The sequence below is a fragment of the Gymnoscopelus microlampas genome (genome assembly GCF_963454915.1).
Source record: "Gymnoscopelus microlampas genome assembly, chromosome: 15".
Taxonomy (NCBI): Eukaryota; Metazoa; Chordata; class Actinopteri; order Myctophiformes; family Myctophidae; genus Gymnoscopelus; species Gymnoscopelus microlampas.
In genome coordinates this window covers 23,916,632-23,939,551 of record NC_139952.1, presented here as the reverse complement: position 1 = coordinate 23,939,551, position 22,920 = coordinate 23,916,632, and the positions used below count along the sequence as shown (strand labels likewise).

Here is a 22,920-nt window from a genome sequence, read left to right as displayed (position 1 = left end):
CTGGCACCAGAAATGATGAAATCTCTGAGGGCAAATTATGTCAAAGCACGTCAGAGGTTGATATAAACAAGCAGCAAAGATCTGTGCTAGAAATCACCATTACAGCACTGTAACGGTCTAACGTTCAGAATTCAGAGTGGAGCCGCAGTGAGTTTAAAACACTTTCGTCCTCAGAGAACTTTGTTTGCTTCAGCAAGCCGAAAAAGTTTGACTGCGTTTGGAGTATGCTGCCAGCTTTACAGCCTGGTGTCAGATATGACACCTACTGCTAACAAAGGTATTTGAAGTAGATGGTGGATTGGGTTGGACACTAGATGAGTCGACATCTTTATTGTAGTTCAGACTTTGTTGCACTAGTGCAACATTATGGATGTTAGTGCTGCTGTTCTTTAAGAGACAGATCCCTATTTCTTTACTTTGTTTCTTTTTTCCATTTAAAATGTTTCTCCCAATCTATACGTTATCCCGCTTCACCGCGAGGGCATAATGCACGCAGGCCAAGACCCACCTAATTCCAACACACTTTGCTAGTTTGGGATGTCTCAGACAGGGTTAAGCAAATAACAATGGGATTGGTATTTAAGATAGTCAAAGGGACAGTGCCCTCAATACCTAACTACTAACTAACTACTTCTCCAACGTGAGTGACACCCACAGCCACAACACTAGAGGGAGCGACCATGATCTGGTACCACCCAAATTTAGAACAAACATGGGAATATTCCCATTCTACTACTCTGCCACCAACATGTGGAATGCCCTGACACCATCCATTAAAGGATGTGTATCACTGATTTCTTTCAAAATTGGCCCAAAAAAACATCTATCAGACCTAGGAGGTGTCATTCACTGCCGCCGTTTTTCCTTTTTCTCGTTTGTACATACCATACAGTGTTTTGTATTTGTTGATGACGTGTATTATTGTGTAAATTTCTTTATGCCATGGTGATGAATTGAATGCATAGGACCACAATGGACACAAGTCCCCAGGGTTAATGTCTGACGGTACCACGTGCTGTTTACATTTCTGACTAACAAAGTATTCAATCAATCAAGAGCCGGAGACACTGTGAAGGAGATACATACATATCCCTATTACTCTGATCACAGTCATTCGCTTCATAGAAATGCAGCACATTTTTTTAACTATACAAAAACAAGAACCGCAGTATTTTTTCAGTACCCGATTACTGTGCAACACTAATTTGCAGTGAATCATATGCGCTCTCATCCTCGCTTACTGTGCATCTTTTGTACTTATTTTGTTATTGCAGCAGCACAGCATGCACTGAGCAAAACACTCTACGACCTCCATCGCACAGTAATCATAATATATATGAAGAATCCTCCCGGCCTAGAATGTACTCTGTGGCTCAACACACACACACACACACACACACACACACACACACACACACACAGGTGCATCCACCCACCCACGCACGCACCCACACCCGCCCGCCCGCCCGCCCGCCCGCCCACCCACCCACCCACAGGAAGTACACTCACCTGCAGGTAATGGAAGGTCCTCTCCTTCATTTTATTGTCCAGAGGCACCAGGGCCTTGTCGTAGCCTCCTCCACCTCCTCCTCCACCTCCTCCACCTCCTCCACCTCCTCCTCCTCTGCCGGAAGGGTACACCTCCCTCGCCTGGCTCACCGTCATGGCCGACCACGTGCTTCTCTTCAGGGAGTGTCCGTGGTGTCCCTGCTGGTGTCCCTGCTGGTGTCCCTGCTGGTGTCCCTGATGTCCCTGGTGTCCCTGATGTCCTCCCCCCTGGTGTCCCTGATGTCCTCCCCCCTCGGTTCCTGCCAGGGCCATGCTGGTGCAGGCCAGACAGTCCCCGGGCCCCGGCACGCCGCCTCTCTCCTTGGGCTTCTTCATGGTGAGCTCCTGTATGGCGGCGTCCAGACTCTCATGTCCGCTAGGGTACCCACGCCTCCCGCCCACCAGGAAGCTGCTGTCACTGTCCAGGTTGTCGTCCGAGCTCCACCAGCCGGCCGTGCGGCTCCGGTGGCGTCTGCCCGATTCGTGCCTCGAGTCGCCGCTCTTGCTGCGCTCGCGTGATTTGTTCCTGCGAGCCGAGCGAGACTGGTGCCCCGAGTGGTGTCCCCCTCCGTCCTCCCCTCCGCTCCTGTGGCCGCCTCCTCCTCCTCTCTCGCCGCGGTAGTCCCCGCCTCTCGTGCCGTTGTACTCCCGTTTCGACGGGGCCTCCAGGGAGTGGGACTTGGCGAAGAGTCGCTGCACCGAGTGGACCAGGTGTCGGATGCGCGACGGGCTCTCGCTGCGCTGCTCGGTGCCCCCGCTGGCCGTGCGCTGGTACTGCAGTGTGTGGAAGCCGTCCGGATGGAAGGGCGGCGCCTGCTTCTCAAACTGGTCCATCAGGTTGGGGGGGATGCGGTGCTGGTGCATCTTGCCCCCCTGGCCCGAGGACAGGCACTCCTCGCACGAGTCGTACGACTGCAGAGGCGGATGCTGGCTGGGGTGGGAGCGAGGGAACGTGCCCCCTCCAGAATGGCCGTGCGAGTGCGAGTGGTGTCTCTCCAAGGCCAGAGCGTCAGCGGGACCCCCGGGGGGGTAGTAGTGACCCCCGTCGTTGTGACCCTGGTAATATTCTCGACCCGAGGCGGGATCGCAGTCCTCGGGCATGCAGTGGCAGGGGCCCCCTCCGCCACCGCCAGACGAGTGCTGGGACAGACTGCGGCTGACATGGTATCCTTTCACGGGCGCCGGGGCGTGATGGGCCGTCCGGGCCGAAAGGGGGCGCTGTTGGCGTGACAGGGCTACGCCGTACTCACCTGTGGGGTACACACACAAAAAAGAAAGTTAGAATAACTTGCAGTGTATGTGTGGTGTGATCTGAGGGACAACATGAAAGGAATGAATGACATTGCAAAATTCAATACATCTGTGAAAGAAAGAAGAAAAGCAATAGATTGATCTAATAAAATGTAGCTGCTGTGTTGTCAAGTGGCAACAATGAAATTGAAAGCAAGCGCAATACTTTTTTCACCCATCTGATTAACATATTTATTGGATTTACTTTCTTTTCTTTTCTTTTTACATTTTATACCCTCAAACACAAATGGTATGCACACAGTAAAATCCAACTCCGAGTGTAAAAACAGACCCCTCCTGGTCCAATCGTACACACTCAAGAGTTACATTAGGCTGTGTGCATTTATCCTGCAACAGAGACGGCTCTCATCTTCCCATTTATCTCAAAACCTGTGATCCATCTGGGCAGATAGAACAGCAACAACCGTCTCTCTCTCTCTCTCTCTCTCTCTCTCTCTCTCTCTCTCTCTCTCTCTCTCTCTCTCTCTCTCTCTCTCTCTCTCTCTCTCTCTCTCTCTCTCTCTCTCTCTCTCTCTCTCTCTCTCTCTCTCTCTCTCTCTCTCTCTCTCTCTCTCTCTCTCTCTCTCTCTCTCTCTCTCTCTCTCTCTCTCTCTCTCTCTCTCTCTCTCTCTCTCTCTCTCTCTCTCTCTCTCTGTTCAGTTATCAGTTTTTATTAACCTTCACTTTTCTCACTCATCATCACTTACGACAGATCTCGCTCAGAAGTATTTTTTCATCTGCTTCTACGCTGACAATTTACATTAGAGTAAAACTCAGAATGTATCGATTACCCGTGCCTCCGCTGGCATCGGTCTCATTGCATGTGCTACATTACATTATGAGCATTCAACTAAAGCAAGCTGTTTAGGAACAGTATCATGAATACAGTATGGATGTTGTTTGGTTAGCTGGTTTTGGAGCAGTCCTCATGTGGGGCCTTGGCATTCACCCAGAGATGAAAGAAAAGTGACAGCTGCTGTGATAATTATCTAACAGAGCGTGGTCTGTTCTCCTTGATTGGCTGAATGGCAGCCCACCACCCATGGTGCACACACATCTAGCCATGTAATTGGATGTAGCTGTGACGACAAGGCTCCTGAAATGAGCATCCTAGCCTTGGCACATGGGTAGAGTGCCCGTTTCTGAATAACGATGTACCGTATGTGTGTGGTTAACTAAAACTAAACTAAAAACTGAAACTAGGTGTGAAAAAAATTCAAACGTAAACCAGACTTTAGAAAATTAACTGAAATGATATTGTGTACTTACATAGCCACTTGCCCCTGACATGTACCCCTATAATAATCTATAATAATAATTCAAATGAAAATTGAATGATTATTATTTTTAAGTAAAAATGTAAACTGAAACTAATAAAAACTTAACTGACCATAAACGAAACTGAACTAAAACTAAAGACTTTTGACAGGATTGTCATAATTGGACACGATGGACAACATTAAGCAAGCAAGTAAGTGGGGGTGTGCGTGTGCATGCACGTGCGTGCGTGTGCATGCACATGCACATGCGTGCGTGTGTTAAGACAGTGGTTCTCAAGCTTTTCAGGCCATGACCTCAAAAAGAATCATATTTGAGTTGGGGACCCTCCACCCTGACAAGCACTTGGAATTGTAGGAGTTGAGGCATAACATTTAGTTTGACTCGGTTCCACAGATAAATAGTGAGAATAGCAGATCTACAAGCTCACAACGCCTCACGTTGCGATCCATTATGAGCTTGTAGATCGGGTATTTAAAAAAGAAAAGAATTTAAACGTTTTTATAGTAAGATTTGTTGATTACTTTTGATGCAGTAACGGTCTTTTTCTTTTCTTTTCTTTTCTTTTTTGAGGTATTAAACGGTCTTAAAAGTCCTTAAATTGTGATCTGGGGGGTCCCAACCCACAGGTTGAGAACCACTGTGTTAAGCAGCCGTGTGTGAATGTGTCCTTGTCTGTGAATAAACATAAAAGTAAGTAGCTACTCGGCCTAAAGGGCTACATTACCATGTTCCGTTTATTATGATGCTTTTGTCTCTGGAGCTGACTGATCGTTAGCAGCTGTCAGTCACAGTGCCACTCAAACACCCAAAGACACACGCACGCGCACACACACACACACACACACACACACACACACACACACACACACACACACACACACACACACACACACACACACACACACACACACACACACACACACACACACACACACACACACACAGCCTCAAGTGAACAGACAAGTACTGTACAAAAGGTTAGAAAGAGAAAAAGCTACAACACATCATATTTCTTTTCTTTTGCTCTCAGTCACTCCCTCTCTCCATGCCTCTTTCTATGCACATCTCCTCTTCTCCTGAGTCTCTGCACTTGACCTACTTAACTCAGTCTTCCCGTCATGTCTCTCCATCCCTCCTCTCCTCTCCGTAACTGTCAGGTAGGTTATTATTACCTCCTATAAGAGCATTAAAAGCAGTTCCTTCATATTCTCCTCCCAGTTGCCTCCAGCATGTTGAATCTCTAGGTCTCACTGCCTGTCAGTAATATTGATATTGTCACTGTCGGAAACAAAAGAAAGTGTGTTCTAATAGATCCAATGTAGTTATTATTTAGTGACAAGCTCTTGTACTAACTTTTTATTTGGTTAAATGTTTATAAAAGCAAGACACTGCAACCTGGGCATGTCATTGTAGGTGAAAATAGCCGATTTACAAGCACACATTGCGTTGCATTGCGATGCGATTGTGAGCTTGTAGATCAGTTATGTTCCCTACTTTTGTACAACGCTGTCATAAGAAGATAAAATAGGGCATTCATTTATGAAAAAGCAGCAATATTCTCACACATTCTGTACTTCTTTGACCCCCACCTCTCGTCATCCATTTGTAAAGGGTTATTGGTGCACCAAACCCCCTCCTCCACTGTTCCCTTGCCTGGATGGATAATGGAGGTGGTTATTATTGTGGCACTATTGTGTGACTCACTCTCTTCCGGAGGCCAAAAACATGCTCCAAACACGACCCTGTGACTGTTCATGCATACTATTTATTCCATTTTTCAGTACCTGAATTTATTCAAATGTATCCCTTTCTGCACTGTGCCTCACTATTGCCATTCAATTCTTTTGTTTTATTCATCCTGTCCATTAGCTCTCGCTCTTTTTCTCTCCTCTCTCTCTCTCTCTCTCTCTCTCTTACCCTAAAGCAGCCATGCACAGACATACAGGCAGTTGTCTATGGGGAGGTGGTGTGGAGCTTAACTACGACATTCCATCGGCATCGGCTACAGAGTGAAAGTGTTTACGGTATTTAACTCGAGAAGAAGTAGAAGTAGAAGTGGACTATGGCAGGTCCATTTCTACGCTCACAGGGTTAAATAAACACTCTAGATTTTGCTGCATACAGCTCGTAGTCAAATTGATGTTTACACAAGCTTTGATCCGGAGCTGTTGCTCTTTAAATATTCATGCAGCCATGCCAGCTCCTCTGACCCACTTTCCCAACAGCTGATTCTGCCTGATCCCACGCTGGTTCTGCCCGATCCCACCTGTCCCATGAGTCACACGCCAAAAGGGCCTCCAAGGCCAGGTGAAAGGTCACGGTTGGTGCCGGCACAACTAAAGTTTAGAGTGACTGTGTCAAAGATACAGACTGCTTGTCTAAAATTGCTAACGAGTTTAAATAGGGCCTATTCACCACTAGACATTAGCGAGAGACAATAGCAGACTGTCCCATTCGGCTTACATTAGAAATCGGGTGCTGCATTGTCAGACGCTGGGTATTGTGTGCGAGAGCGTCAGCTATATTGAGCCTCCGTGGGCACAATGGAACCCGCTCGCTGTGTGGCAGGGGGCAGATATGTTGACTCATTTAAGAATACCAGCAGGTTAACCGGCTTGCACAGAACCTTAATGGGCAGAAGTCAAACAATGGCAGCAGTTGCCATTCGTCTGTGAGCCTTCCATATGTGCGAGTACAATGGGCTAGAAAGACACTATTAAATGCTGGAGCTATGGAACATGGGCTGAACAATAGAGAAATGTAATACATGAAAATGAAAATACAGGGATTTGCATACTATTTGACTGTACTTACTATAAGACGGACAAACACGCATGGAAAGACAGCAGACAAGACAAAAAGTCTGGCAGGGGCATGTTCATTCGCTCCACTAGCTTTTTCCAGCCATGAATGATATATTGTGCTCTCTTTTTCTTGTGCGCTGTCTTATACCATACACACATACCATACACCCTCCCATCGCTGCAGGGTGACTGGCGTAGCAAAACTCATCACGATCCAGAGAGAATCGGGGTTGATGGGAAAGATGGTACGTTTCAAGGATAAGCCGCGAAAGACAACCTGCAGAAATACGAGCAGGGCGGTGCCGTGCTGTAGCTCTGTGTACGCCACTGGCAGATGTGAGTGAAAATGGAAAGGCGGAAGGCTGATATTACGCAGGTTTTAAAAAATGCAACGGGCCTGCAGAGTGGTGAAGGGGTTTATCTATTTTGGATGGGGACTATGGAGGAAAGAGGGGGGGGGGGGGGTTATTCAGAGTGATGTGTTAGCGCAAACAGGTACATTTGCACATATGTATGCTGCCACACACACACACACACACACACACACACACACACACACACACACACACACACACACACACACACACACACACACACACACACACACACACACACACACACACACACACACACACACACACACACACACACACACACACACACACACACACACACTGTGAAAAGTGGTGCTGCTAAAAGTGCCTGACAGCTGAGGTTTTCTTGGGAAGGGCAGAGAGAGAATGAGAGGTTTGAACAGAGAGGGGTGGGGGGCACGGAAAAGGGAGAGACAGAGAGAGGTAGAATGGATGATGGCGGCCACAGCACCAGGGAAATACAATCTCATCATAAGGGAAGAAATTGAAGAGTGCCTTGAGGGCCTTCCCTTCCTCGCCCTTCCTTCCCCTTCCCTGTCCCCTCCCCCCTTCCTTGCCCTTGCTTTCTTTTTCTCCTTTTCCTCCCCTTTCCTTTCTCCTTTGCTCTTTGCTCTCTTTCCTCATCTCTCACCCATATCTGCTTCTTTCCCACAACCCATGCCCATACAGCAAACATAAATATATAAACTCTTACTGTATGCTTTAAAATCTATACAAAAAGACATTGCCCAAAACTTTGATATTTTGGAGACTCTTAAAGGCCCCGTCATATAAAAAGACGCTCACCTCAAGAAATGCAGAGGCGTCAAAACCTGTTGACGCGTCTTTCAATCCTCGGCTCAATTTTTGAGCGTCAACAAAGAGCATAAACCAAAACACAATGTTCTGTTCAAACTTGAGTAATTACATGTATGTTTGTGTTTTCACTTATTAAAACATTATTATTTATCTTCTGAGAAGATTCTGAGTCAGATTTTCAATGAAATAGTCTGCACATATTGGGATTTTGTCCCGAGGTTTGTCTGCAGAAACTAATTCCGTCTTCCATTGCACATACATAAGCACTTTAAAAAAGGAGAACAGCGTACATAAATACCCTGTTCTATTTGACGGCAAACTATAGGCGAATATAAGGATATTCGGCTAGTTTGACACTTCAAATTCTCCCACCTTTGATGTGAATGTTGTCTGTGAAAGATATGAATGTTTCAGACTAAGAGCCTGTGGTTGAATATATATTTCAAGTGGCTAAAATTAGTACATAATGTGAGAATGCATGTTTTTAAATGCATAATTCACCAGTTTTCACATATTGAAATATACATACATACATACATACATACATACATACATACATACATACATACATACATACATACATACATACATACATACATACATACATACATACATACATACATACATACATACATACATACATACATACATACATACATACATACATACATACATACATACATACATACATACATAATATACACATGAAATAAGTCATTTTCTTTATGTCTTGTCCTCTAATATTCCTGTTTTTCCTCACCCTCCTCCTTTACCAACTCACATCAATAGAATCACAGCAAATGTTGCTAAAGCAATCTCCATGAATGCAAATATTGAGCATGAAACTGTACTAAACCTTTTAACTGCTGAAAAAAAGCCTAAGAGGGTTTCCAACTACTTAATGAGTAGGAAAATATCAACAGTGCTTAGCAGAGTGCTGCTTGCTTGTGCTTTTACCTTGGGAAAAGAGAAAGAAAGGGACAGAGAGCTGTGGATATTAGTAGAAAGGCAAACAGAAGTGTCTTATCTGTTGACATGTTTTTTATGTTATGTGTGGAGCCCACTCAGTAAGATTAGTTGATGTTTTGCATCTGCTAATGGGAATCCTAATAAACTCAATAAACTCAACTCAAGAGATCAAAGGGAATTACAGAATACAACTATGTTGGAAGAGTTTGTCATGAAGCCTTCATACACGTGATGGAAGTTGGAACACTCTCCTCTATTCAGACACCTACACTATGTTTAAAGCTGCAACGCTTAAATGAGCACTTCATCCATTTTCAACCGTATCTTCATATAATTAATCCTCACACTAATGTTCATTATAAAATGGCATAATTTCCGTCTACTCACTCTGCGTCTCATTGGTGGTCTATGGACAGTTCCGAAACCTGCCTACCAATGGCATCATCGTTGAGTATTCCAAGCTATTAGAGACTACAGTCTCTCTTACTGGAAAGTTAGCATGCTGAAATAGAACCCATTCATCTTGCACTGATAAGAAAAAAGTTTGAAATCATTATTGTTTGAAACTCCCCACTCCCAGTGTGTGTATGGTTGCTATCAGATCGCACGCACGCACGCACGCACACTCTCTCTCTGTGTCTCTCTCTCTGTGTATCACCTGCTGTTCTCCCTTCCTCTCAAGTATTTTGAGACACAGGGTGTGAACACAGGAGATCTGAGCTCAAACTGAAATCACAGCTCAAAGTAGAAAACCAATCCCCAGGTCAACAAGTCACACACACACACACACGCACGCACGCACAAACGCACGCGCGCACACACGCACGCGCACAGTCAAGAATGCATTTTGTTCGAGCATTTCTCTCTCAGTCATGGATCGTGTCTGACCCTGAACCCCAGTGTATTTCCCTGACGCCGCTATTTCACAATAATTCATCACTGATAACCATGACTATCGCTCTGCGACACAGTGCCAGAGAAAAAGAGAGAGAGACAGACTTTAGCTACAGCTGCTATATTACATCTGACACAAGAACAGTGAACAATGACAAAACCGCTTCAGAACAATGGAGAGCGCTTCAGCCATACAAAAGAGAGGCGCAGGGCAAATAGAAGATATACAAGCTCATAGCGCGGTACCGAGTGCCGCACTATGAGCTTGTAGATCTGCTATTTTTTGAAAAATCGTAAAGATTTGTGCAAATCTTTGAATATATACGTTTTTAAAGCGAACAGTTGTAACTCAAATCTTGGCTTCTGTGGGTCCCTGGACAAAAACATTTGACAAACGTTCGCTTTAAAAAGTACATATTCGAAGATTTGCACAAACTTTCACGATTTTTCAAAAATAGCAGATATACAAGCTCATAGCGCGGCACTCAGTGCCGCACTATGAGCTTGTATATCTGCTACTTTTGAATAGCCAAAGAAATCTTAAAATGACACAGATGCGTTACCGAATTGAATGGGTTAGTAGCAGTATCTTAACAACATGCAGCAAGAAGGATAGGGCTACTTCTGTCTCAGAACGTTACCAGTATTTATTTGGATGTTCTGGCAGCTTCCTGGCGATCTGCGATCTGTTGAGCGTTGGGAGAGAGCTTGCCTAAAGACGTCCTCCAAATGCCCCCAAATGGATATTGCGAAAGAGCTCAGCTGTGGCCGACTGCTCATAGATGCAAATTTTGCACAAACAGACAGACAGATGGAGACACGCAGCCAAACGCCAGTGGTATAAAGTAACTTTGTAGATTAACTCAAGTACTGTACTTACAGTACAGTACACAATTTTGAGGTATTTTTTACTTTACTCGAGTATTTCCAATTTTCTGTACTTTTACTTCTACTCCACTTCATCTCAGAGGCAAATATTGTACTTTTACTACACTACATTTATTTAAAAACTTAAGTCACAAGTTACTTTGTAGATTTTGATTTTGATTACAAACCACTTCAGCCGTATTTTGCCCATTTGAAATTAGCTGATCTGCTATTTTCAAAAGATTGAAAAAAGTGGGACATTCTGTATAATGAGCATTTTTACTTTTGTTACTTTAAGTACATTTTGATGCCAATACTTTTGTACTTTTACCCAAGTACATTTTGAATTTCTGACTTTTACTTTACTTTTACATAACAGAGTACTTCTATATTGCAGTATTGATACTTTTACTAGTAAAGAAATGTAGTACTTTTTCCACCACTGCCAAACACACACTCACACGTTTGTAATACTATACTCGGGAGGACGTCAACATTTTAGGAGGGCAATTTTATAAAGCCATTTATAATCATTTTCGGGCAATTTTCAACACTAAGCCTAAAGCCTGAGTTACTTAGTTGCACACCGGTCTCGTGTACTGAAAATTGCTGTAGTACATGCTCACAACGCTGGTGATGCTGAGATGCATTGTGAGCTTATAGATCTGCTATTTTGGGTACGTGACATGGGCATGCAATTAAGTATGAAGCAGGCATAACTCCAACCTCTGAACCTAACCTCTAAATGCCTCTAAATACTAAATCATAACCCCTACCTGAATCTTTCCTAATTTTAAGCCTAACTCCCCCAAAATATGTTTCACCACGAAACCACCAGTTCTGTTCTTGTGAGGAACAGGAAATGTCTTAAATTGTACAATAGGACATTTAGTCCTTACAATTACAGCAATACACACACACACGCACGCACGCACGCACGCACGCACGCACCACACACACACACACACACACACACACACACACACACACACACACACACACACACACACACACACACACACACACACACACACACACACACACACACACACACACACACACACACACACACACACACACACACACACACACACACACACACACAAAACCAGCTTCCTCCAGTGTTGCTAGGTTACGTAGTTGGTGAACTAGGTTACTACATGTAGAGCGTATTTGCATAAATCTCACATGGGTTTTGAACGGCGGCAGATTAGAAGGGAAGCGAAGGGAGGCAGAGAACGAGAGAGATATTTATGCATCGCTGTCAAATCAGATCAATAGCATTGATTGGCCAATGATCATGTTACCACAGCAAAGAGATTATCATCAGTATCGTGCATTTGTGTGTTGATGTTGTCCAACTCAGAGTATGCAAAATGTACGCTTGGATTGTGCACAATTTGCATTGTGTGTGTGCACAGCCAAATCCTGAGTGTTCATTTAAGCACTTACACACATATCGTCCTTTATTCTGTCATAATGGGCATACATATGCCAATGTTAAGAATGTAATTTAAATAGCATGTTATAAACAGATTCTAGGTTCATGTATACCTGGTATCCTATAGTTTCAATTAGTGATCAACCGATTATGGCTTTTCAGCGGACGATATTTAGAGATGGTCGATCAAAAAAGATTATCTTTAAAAAATAATTTGGCATCTAACAAAACAGTAACAAACTAACACATCTACAAGTTATGAACCTGTGCACTTGCGCATGGACATAGAAATGACGATGTTGAGAAATCATAACAGATTTATTGACATCTGTACATTTTTGGTTTGTCGGTACTCAGAAAAAGAAAATGGCCGATGCCGATTATTTATAAAAAGATTGATGCTATGCTTATTGTAAGTCGCTCTGGATAAGAGCGTCTGCTAAATACCTAAATTGTAATTGTAAATTGTTTGTAAAAATAAAACAAGCATTCTGCAACAATAGCCATTCTACAAGCTCACAATGTAATCCCAAACAAACCTTTTTGGATAATGCCAAAAGGTAAAAATGTTAATAGCATTTTGCCGAACAGTAACATTGAACAGATGGCTGACACTTAATAACAACATAAACACATTGAGGTGCTAAAGAAAACGATTGTCTTCTTAAAGTGTGACCAATTCATCTCCACTAAACGGGAGCAGATCTGAGCGTTGTGAAAAAGCCAACACGGTGTCATCTATTCCATTGTGCTTATACTGACTGCAAAGGAGGTGTTAATGAGTGGGAGAGGGCAACTCGCACGCACGCACGCACGCACGCACGCGTATACATGCAAAATGGCTGTCGCACACAATGGTTATTCTGAGAGACATCTTGTCACTCTCGGCAGCAGGGGCGCAGCTGTGTCCTGGCTGAGAAGTGACAGCAAGAGTGAAAAGAAGTGTGTGTGTGTGTGTGTGTGTGTGTGTGTGTGTGTGTGTGTGTGTGTGTGTGTGTGTGTGTGTGTGTGTGTGTGTGTGTGTTTGTGTGCTCTCACAGGCATACATACACACTCACTTTTGTCAAGGTAAGCATAGAGCTGGCGACCCTCTAAGTCGCAGCCCCTCATCCTGCTGGTTATACTGATGTATGTGCCACCAGGTTGCCTCGAGGCACATGCATGCACGCACGCACAGTCGCGCACGCACGCACACACACACACACACACACACACACACACACACACACACACACCACAGCATGAACCGCCCATGACTGTTTATGCACCTGCTGAAACCAACGGGAGGCTGAATAATGTGTGTATTGGACAGCAGGGATTACATGTTAAATGAAAACGGGTCACGCGGTGCATTCACTGTTGTGTTTTGTGACTAAAGTGGCACAGCTGTGATTACCAATTTGCTGTTGTAGGGGCGACTGTGTGGCCACTAGGGCTGGCCGATTATGGTCAAAATGAAATGATATTATAACATAATATTGTATTATGATGATAATATTTCTTATTTATTCATTTTCTTTAAAATGCTTAATATTAGGGAGAAACTATTTTAAAAAGCGGATTTACAAGTTTACAATGCGTTGCATTGCAACATGTGGGCTTAGATCTGCTTTTTTCACATAGGGCTTAAGTGATCCAGGAAAAGACACACTTCACGCCATATCACAATATTACCATATTCAAAATCACAGAACATCTAATATCGTCACCTTCTTAAAATAATGCCCCATGTCATGTTTTTTATCATGTTTTTCATTTTTTACAAACTTAGAAAATATGGTCATTAGTTCAAAAAAGTGTCGATAGCATGATATCGTTACAATATCGATATAAGTATTGCCCAACCCTACTGCCCACATCACTGAGGAGACTGGGGTTCGATTCCTGCACGGTGTCTGCGCTGTGCCTCCGGCTTGGCCGGGCACTCCTCCAACTAACACAATTGGGACGTTTTCGTGGGTGGGAAGCCGGCAGAGGCGGGCACTAGCAACTCCTTCAGGGAGGGATAGCATGTTCTAGCCAGGTAAACCATCCCAGTCACATGAATTCACATTACCATGTATTTTCTGCAGACTGGTCTGGCCCCAAGCGCTGGGTGGGCATTTTGCAGAAACCAAATAAGTGGACGAGCCAACCAGTGTCTACGCTCAGGGCCCTGTGATTCACAGACGCTTATTGGCTCTTCCACTTTTTGAAAACACCCACCCATATATATAGCAAAAAAGGCAGTGAATCAGGTAATACAGTGAGGACATGAATAACAACACAGAGATTTAAAAATCAACAAATCGGGACTTTCATCGCCCGTAAGGGTCTCATGGGGCTCCACAATGAGTGCTCGGAGAAAAAAAACAGACTTTGCATTTGTTAAAATAGGCGAATTTGGGCTATCTTCGCGCCTCGTATTATGCCAACGGTGGGGGTCGACAGAGGGATTTGTGGAGTAACTCAATGGGCATTTCTACGTTGGTGAGTGATTTGCCACATATCAAAGATAACACTAAAAATGAACGGATGTCTCCTTTAAAGCTATCCACAGAGGCTGCCTGTTTTAGGTGTAATGGGAGTTTATTCCAAGCCGTCGGCCCATAGAAGCAGAATGCTGCTTCACAGTGTTTTTTATATGTCATTGTAGGCACTTTGAGCAGGTCAGCACTAAAAGACCTGAGGGGGCGGTTTGGAACATATCTAGGCAGGCAGTCATAGAGGTAGAAAGGTGCCAGACCATTGAGAGCTTTATAAACAAGTACAGCCCTAAAACAACTGGGAGCCAATTTAGTGAAGCTAAAACTGAAGTAATATGTTCCCTCGTCTTAGTTTTAGTTAAAATTCTGGCTGCCGCATTTTGAACAAGTTGTAATCTGTCAGTTGTTATTTGGCAGGCCAGAAAAAAAGTGCATTGCAATAATAAAGCAGAGAGAAAACAATGCATTGTGCAACGACAGATAGGCTCTAATTTGCGCAATATTTCTAAGATGAAAGAAGGCAATCTTGGTAACATAAGTGGTTGGCAACTCCATGTGTATCGGAGGAGATGTGTACACCCTCACCAAGACCAAACAGTAGGGGTTTGGCGGTGACAGGGATTACACAAACATGGGGGGAATTGGCATAATCACTAAATTGAGGAGAAAATTGCAAAATACATAAATAAATTGAAAATAAATAAATAAACACTTGATCAAACAATTAGCTGTTCTTGTTTTTTTTCCTGCGATGCACATTGCGTTTCGAAGCAGATGAAATGTGTTATTTCAAATGAAGTTTGACACGCTTGAGGCGCTTTGGTACATACACAATGAAACTGGGTTGTGTGTGATCAGGGTATATGAGGACATTGTGTCTCAGGTGTGTGCGTGCGAGGGCGCGTGCGTGCGTGTGTGTGTGTTGGAACACAAAGTAGGTGAGGATCAGATGGCAACCATACAAACACTCAGTGGGGGCGTTTGGGGGGGGGGGCAACAAACAGCATCTGAAAGCAAATAGCGGCCTCATCCACTAGGCACATGTCCCCGGAGAACAGTTGACTGGAGGACACTGCATCTGACGATGTCACGAATAGAGGGAAAACTGAGTATCTGAGCCTGCAAAACATTCAGGCATATCTTTTCTTCTGGCTAGAGATAAGCGATGATGAGCGATGTACGTAATTCCATTAAGGCTTTGCCTGTGCGTGGTGCAGCCAGACAAAGTCATCTATTTCACTTACTGATTAATTTGTCTGCGCTGCTCCGTGGCCATCTCTTGTTATTACTGCACTTGTTTGTGCCAGGTTTGTGTGTGCGTGTGTGTGTGTGTGTGTGTGTGTGTGTGTGTGTGTGTGTGTGTGTGTGTGTGTGTGTGTGTGTGTGTGTGTGTGTGTGTGTGTGTGTGTGTGTGTGTGTGTGTGTGTGTGTGTGTGTGTGTGTGTGTGTGCGCGCACACACACATATGTGTAGGTGGTACAGCATGTCAAAGGAATCAGAGATGGGGAGGTTCGGGCCACAAAAGCAGTCTGTCGTTCATCCAAAGACTGCTTTCGAACACTGTATGCATGCATAATGGTCCATTCATATTCAGTGGAGCGCTACATAGTCCTATTAGCTTAATATTATCCAAATCAAATTAACTGGCGGGGGTAATTTAATTTCTCTAATAGGAACTATCAAACAGGATCTGCACAGTGTCGTGTAGTGCTGTGATTGCTGCTCTCTCAGTAAGACAGATGGCAACTACACACTGGTATATTACGTTTAGCAATATCCCATAACCTGAGCATTGGAATTTCATAATTGAGAAAATGCCTACATTATTCATTGCCCTGAGTAAAGTCAATGCATTGAAACGATGGCGCTTTCAATGCAAAAGGTTCCTCATTCGCCTGAGTCGTTCATAGTTCATTCATAGTTAAGAATCAATGTGGGGAACGGAATTGGAAGAGAGACAAGATGGAGTTATATTCACAAGACATTTATTGAGGATAAGAACAAAAGGGAAAGGCACAGTTGACGCTGTGCAGGGGGGGAAACAAATGCTCTGTCACTGTTCAACATCTCTTTGTGAGGTGAATCGCCAGTGCAATTTGACTGGAAAAACAATGAGAGGGTGCGATGGAGGATGAAAAGACCAGAGAAAATGGGAGATAATGAAAACTCCATTAATCAGTGCTGATACGGTCACTCACTCATTTATCACTGCCGCTGGTGAAACCGCAACACACTTGAGTGTTCATGCCTTTATGTCTGTTGAAGGTACTTTCTTTGTTGTAGCCACCCTGCACTCTAGAATTCTACACTGACAAACCTGAACACAAAGTCCTATCCACACGTTTCCTTGGGAGCCTTCTGGGAAAAACGACAGTGCGCAAATTATGGGCATCACTTTATGTTGTCATTCGTTCAATTAATTTCATTGAGTGATCCGTGTCAGTCATTGGTATATGGGGGAACACAACCTGACAGAAATCAAAAAGGTTCATGTTAGTCTGCCGTTACCTTCTGCAATTGGTGGTTGGGAAGATGGCATTAAAAAGTGGCCGCGTAATTGTCTGGTCTGGATACGCTGAAACCCCCTTAAGCTTATTAAGAATTATTTTTTTTAAATTTTAATTTCATTTATTTTTTGTCTATTTTGTTTTCAATTCCAACTTCAACTATTTACTGCTCTCGTATTTTATTTATTCTCCCCCATTTATAAATCTTGTTTTACTGTTGTAATTTTATTTTTTGTGAGGGAACCGGGGAGGGTGGGGTATATGTGGGGTTGTATGTCTTAATAACTGAAAATACTAAAAATAAAGTTGTAAAAAAAAAAAAAAGTGGCCGCGTATCACACAAGACATGGGGTCTATCAATTCATTTCTGCATGGAGATTAAATTATGCTTGTTAATCAGCGGTGTGGAGGGAGATCTAAAACATGTAGCATAAGTCGTAATCCTGCTCACAACCTTCCAAATAATTGCAGCTGCATGACTAGTGTCCTCCCTCAACACGAACAGCCCACTGTCTGACTGACAGCTGTCATTGTTGAAGGAACCCATGTAGAACATAAAATAACGTTTTAATATATTTGAACCTGACAAAGGCCCACATATATATCAAAACAATTGTCTGTGAATCAAATTGATTGTATTGAGTTGAATGCATAAAGTGTAAAGGCTTTACTCTCTTCCTTCTCTCTGCACCCCCGTTCACTGCATTGCTCTCACTTATATCTTTGGAATGCTGACTTGGTTTTGTTCAGGGGCACCTAGCAGAGTCTTTAGCAGGAAATACTAAAAGTCTGCTTTTCTTTAAAAAAAATCATTTGCAAGCAGCCTATAAAGAAGAGAGACAGGATCGATACACCAGAGCAGGGGTTCCTCAAACAGTGTGTCGTGAAACAAGTACAGGTGTGCCTTGTGATAAGCACACTTTATTCTATAATACTGTATGCAATGATATGTATTATATCATTGTGAAATTCTATACACTATACATGCCCCTATTTTGCGCATAGGTGAACATTTTAAATTTATATATTTCTTAATTTCTTTCCACACATTTTCAAGGATTGGGAAGTTTGTATATTCTAAGTTTTGGGTCTGAGAGGCTAAATCTCATCAAACGGTAGTCCGTGGCTCAAATACCGAATAAATAATTGACCTTGATATGAAAACGGTTGAAAAACACTGCTCTAACAGGATGCCGGTCATGACAAAGTGTATGGAGACACTTATGGACTGATGTCATAACGGTGGTTATCTCATTTAGGAATGACACTTCAGATCATTAGGGAAAACAGGCTGATGGTTAATTATGAGATTAAGCCGCAAGTGCACTTGATAAATAAAGCTATATTGCGTCTTCTGCGGCTTATCAAGGAACACTGGGTACAGCTATCATCAAGATCATGGGAGAAGTGGAGAGGAGAGGAGAGGAGAGGAAGATGGCTAATGAGTGTTAATGAGGACAAAATGCTAGGAAGACACCTGATTACCTACACCAGTGGTTCTCAAACTTTTTAATTTCAAAGAGTGTACAAATGGAACCAAATTGATCCGCAAGGGCCCATTTGTCTCCATTAGCACCTGTAAGGATCCATTTGGAACCCCCCAAGGAACCCTGAGGGTATCTGGACCCCACTTTGAGAACCACTGCCCTACCCAATTGACACTAGTGTGTGTGTGTGTGTGTGTGTGTGTGTGTGTGTGTGTGTGTGTGTGTGTGTGTGTGTGTGTGTGTGTGTGTGTGTGTGTGTGTGTGTGTGTGTGTGTGTGTGTGTGTGTGTGTGTGTGTGTGTGTGTGTGTGTGTGCGCGGTGAGGATTGGCTGTCAATCACCCATCAACAGAGACAAGAGCCCTCAGAGAGCATCCATAATGAGAGGGGAAGTGATTGAGAGAGAGCGAGAGAGTGACAGTGAGAAAGCGAGAGAAAAAGAGAGAGAGAAGGGTTGATGACCGTAACAGAGATGGGGCGACACAAAGGGACAGGAAAAGTTTATAAGAAAGTTTTTCTTGCTAGCGAGTCAAGGACAATGACAGACAAGTCATGTATAGTTAGACTGAGTGATGAGAGAAACAACCAGAGGCAAGTCATCCTAGACTGAGGGAAGAGTCGGAAGTGAGACTTATTTATATTTCATCGTACCAAACAATGTGTCACATTTTTCGTTTGAAAATCAGTTATTTTCAGGCGAGAGATGTGTTGTACGAAATTGGAATGCAGAATGACAAGGATGTCTCGTACAAACAAGGGACAAAGACGAATGGCCCATGGAGAAACAAGGTTCCTAACCACATCACAGTACGATTGTAAAAGCCAGCCTCTTAGCACCGTGTACAGCATGTCCCGGCTCATATGAAAAGGATTCCACCAAACAGTATGCTGGAGTCTCAACAGCGGAAAGCATGGCATCACACAAACAGCAGTGGTGTAAAAAGTACTCAAATGTTTTACTTAAGTAAAAGTATCAATACTGCAATGTAGAAATACTCTGTAAGTAAAAGTCCAGAATTCAAAATTGACTGACAAAAGTATTAGTATCAAAATGTACTTAAAGTACCAAAAGTAGAAAGTACTCATTATGCAGTATGTCAACTTTCACAAGTTTTCAAATGTATAAAATGTATACAAATCTTTTGAAAATAGCAGATCTACAAGCTCACAATGTGTCGCATAGCCACGCATTGTGAGCTTGTAGATAGGCTATTTTCAAATGGCCGAAATGTATGGCTGAAGTCGGTAATGTATGTTTTTTAATAATAATCAAAATTGTACATTTTTAATTTCGGGCTTTTACTTGTAACTTTTACAAACTTTTTCCACCACTGCTTTTCATCAATATTTCTAAATTATAACAAATATTTAAGCACTCTCATGGGTATACCAACATACTGTACCAAGAGGTTCAAGAAAGTGTTGCGATATATTAGGAGAGTCTGGGGGTTGAGGTTCACGAAGAACGTTAGTTCTGCCTCTCGCAGGGTGCTGATCTCTCTAATCAGAATGAGCAGCTTGTCAGTGCACACTTCTCATCATCTCATTAATCGCAATCACAGAGAATAATCTGCACCGCATTACTCATCTACACAAACACACACTTTTACACACATTTACATGTACAAAACACACATATACCTGGAGGTGCATGCATGCATGCAAGTATGCGAGTGTACACAGTGCAGTGTACACAGTGCAGTGTACACACACGCGTACGCACGCACACACACGCACCACACACTTGTCTGCTGAGCCTTAAGTCATTTTGACAAGGCATGACATAATCTTTTGAACTGTACTCATGTGTGGCCATCGGATGGTGCGACCTCTCTAATTTTGGAGCTCGTAATGAAAGTGGATATGATTACGGCTCATCATACTGACACTGACCTCTATTCCTTATCAATTGACAGCCAGCTGCCACTAACACTAATATAAACAGAAAATAAACCTAACAACCTTCAATCAAGTCAATCAGCTCGATTTTAAATTGCAAATGAAAGAGAGAGAGTCGGAGAGGGAGAGAGATAGAGAGAATCCGAGAGAGAGAGAGGGAATGAAAGATTTAAAACGGCCGTTATCTACTGGTTTGGTTTTCTGCTAGTCTGTGGCTCCTGGAGGATCAGAGGCGAGCGTGTGTGTCGTCTGCCCCTCTGCTCTTTGATGTGAGCTGTGTGAGAGGCGAGGCTCTGAGCCTTTCATGTTATACTTTGTATTCAAGGGTTCCAACCCTGTTGAGAGTTACAGTATAAGACAGGCATTTGAACCAAACCCTTCACACAGCCCATTGTGGTACTGCAGACTGCAGAGGCAGTCGATGGTCTGCGTTGTAAGTGGTATAAGGCAGCCCCTATTCCAGGAAAAGTGCATCATTAGATAAATGCAAGGGGTAAAATGTGTCAATGCCCCCCGAGACTTGATATGAAATGTGCTCTGGATTTTCAGCTTTGAAACCTTTTTCTTATGTCCATGAACATAATATTTATTACTTATTAGGGCGGTAGTGGTTCAGGGGGTTAAGCAGCCAATCTTGGGATTGGAAGGTTTCCCGGTTCAGTCACTGTCCCTCCTGGCTGCTGAAGTGTCATTGAGCAGCGTCTTTGAGCAGACACTGAACCCTTAAAACCATCCAATCCGGGAACGCATCTCTGTCATTTTAGATTTCTTTGGCTATTCAAAAATAGCAGATATACAAGCTCATAGCGCGACACCGAGTGCCACGCTATGAGCTTGTAGATCTGCTATTTTTGTGAATTATTTTTTGAAAATTTGTGCAAATCTGAATATATTATATACATGTTTAACTAAAATCTTTGCTTCTGGGGGAGGGGGGGTTCACTGGAACAAAATATTTTGAGATGGGAGTCCGCGGCCAAATACATATCATTTTGGGTGGTCCTTGACATGAAAAAAGTTTGAGAACCACTGATAAATAGCAACTTTTTTTATTTGTAGAATCCCCAGAAGCAAATATTTGAGTTAAAATGTATGTTAAAAAACACATTCAAAGATTTGCACACATTTTCACGATTATTTAAAAAAAGATCTACAAGCTTGTAGCTATGAGCTAGTAGATCTGCTATTTTTGAATAGCCAAAAACATCTAAAATGACACAGATGCGTTCCCGGATTGATTATTGTACACTTCAATAGCTTGTGGGCCTGCCATTGTTAGCAGTAACGCTACCTTTCTTGCACCCGACTTCTCTTCCAATCCCATAGCCGCGATGTACAGCTGGAATTGTTGTTTGAAGGATCGCCAATTGCTGTCGACATTCCCAGTCAGCTTCAAACGCTCCGGTTTATCCAAGATATCCATGTCACTTGTTGCAATTCCTCCTTTTTCCTCCTTTTTTTTTTTTTAAAGTCGAGTTTTTACTCCTGGTACCATGTTCTGTTCGTTGAGTCAATGATGACCATGTCCTTTAACTCCATAGGCTTCTTTATTTATATCGACCACAACATGTGTACAAATGTTTGTCAGATGCATGAACTCTATATGAACTCACTTCCTGCCTCTGTGCATTCATTATATAGATACTGACCCACTACTGACACTACTGACACCTTGTGGCTACAGACAATACAAACTATCATAGATAATCATCACAAATGGGTTAACAGTGTGAAAGGTGCATTGCATGGTTGCCTCCACCGTCTGTGTGTGAATGGGTGAATGTTAATGCACATTGTAAGCGCTTTGGAGGAACTACAGTAGTTGTGTGATCTGTATCGTCGTTAACTGCTGCTTTTAGTCTTTTGTGTTGTATAAATTCCACACAGCACAGATTGGACAGTGAGAAAATGGCCTTGCCTGTATTTTTCACGAGTTAGTGGCTTGAATGAAAAACTCATTTGGAATGAAAAGGTCAGTGCTTTATTTAACTTTAAAACAGATTTTGCACCAGAATGACATCGCACAATGGAGTCTTGGTTCTCCGTTTCCAGAGAGACAGTTGTTTTTAGGAGAGAGTTGTTACTCTCATGCTTAATTTATACTCTGTCATATCAAGTATAAATAAAGTATAAAGCATGGGTGTTTTTAGATATGGACGTCCGAGGCTACAGCCCCAGATCTCAAAAAGGGTGAATATAGTCCAGGCTCTTAGGGATATTTTCGTTCAAAACTGTCTACAAGCATCACATATGGCCCAGATGTAGCCCAGGGCATACTTTAATTATTTAACTAGGGCG

The 22,920-nt window shown here is 43.1% G+C and overlaps 1 protein-coding gene across 1 annotated transcript in view; it reads right to left on the bottom strand.

Annotated features, from left to right (window-relative positions):
* dlgap3 (discs, large homolog-associated protein 3) overlaps positions 1-22,045 on the bottom strand; it is a gene marked incomplete at both ends in the record, with an annotated part of 40,535 nt that extends 18,490 nt beyond the window's left edge. Inside the window, 2 exons of the mRNA XM_084080386.1 lie at positions 1,510-2,798; positions 21,925-22,045. Of these exons, the coding sequence (XP_083936512.1) occupies positions 1,510-2,798; positions 21,925-22,045 (1,410 nt within the window). The remainder of the gene's footprint in view (positions 1-1,509; positions 2,799-21,924) is intronic.
* Between the last annotated feature and the right edge of the window lie 875 nt (positions 22,046-22,920).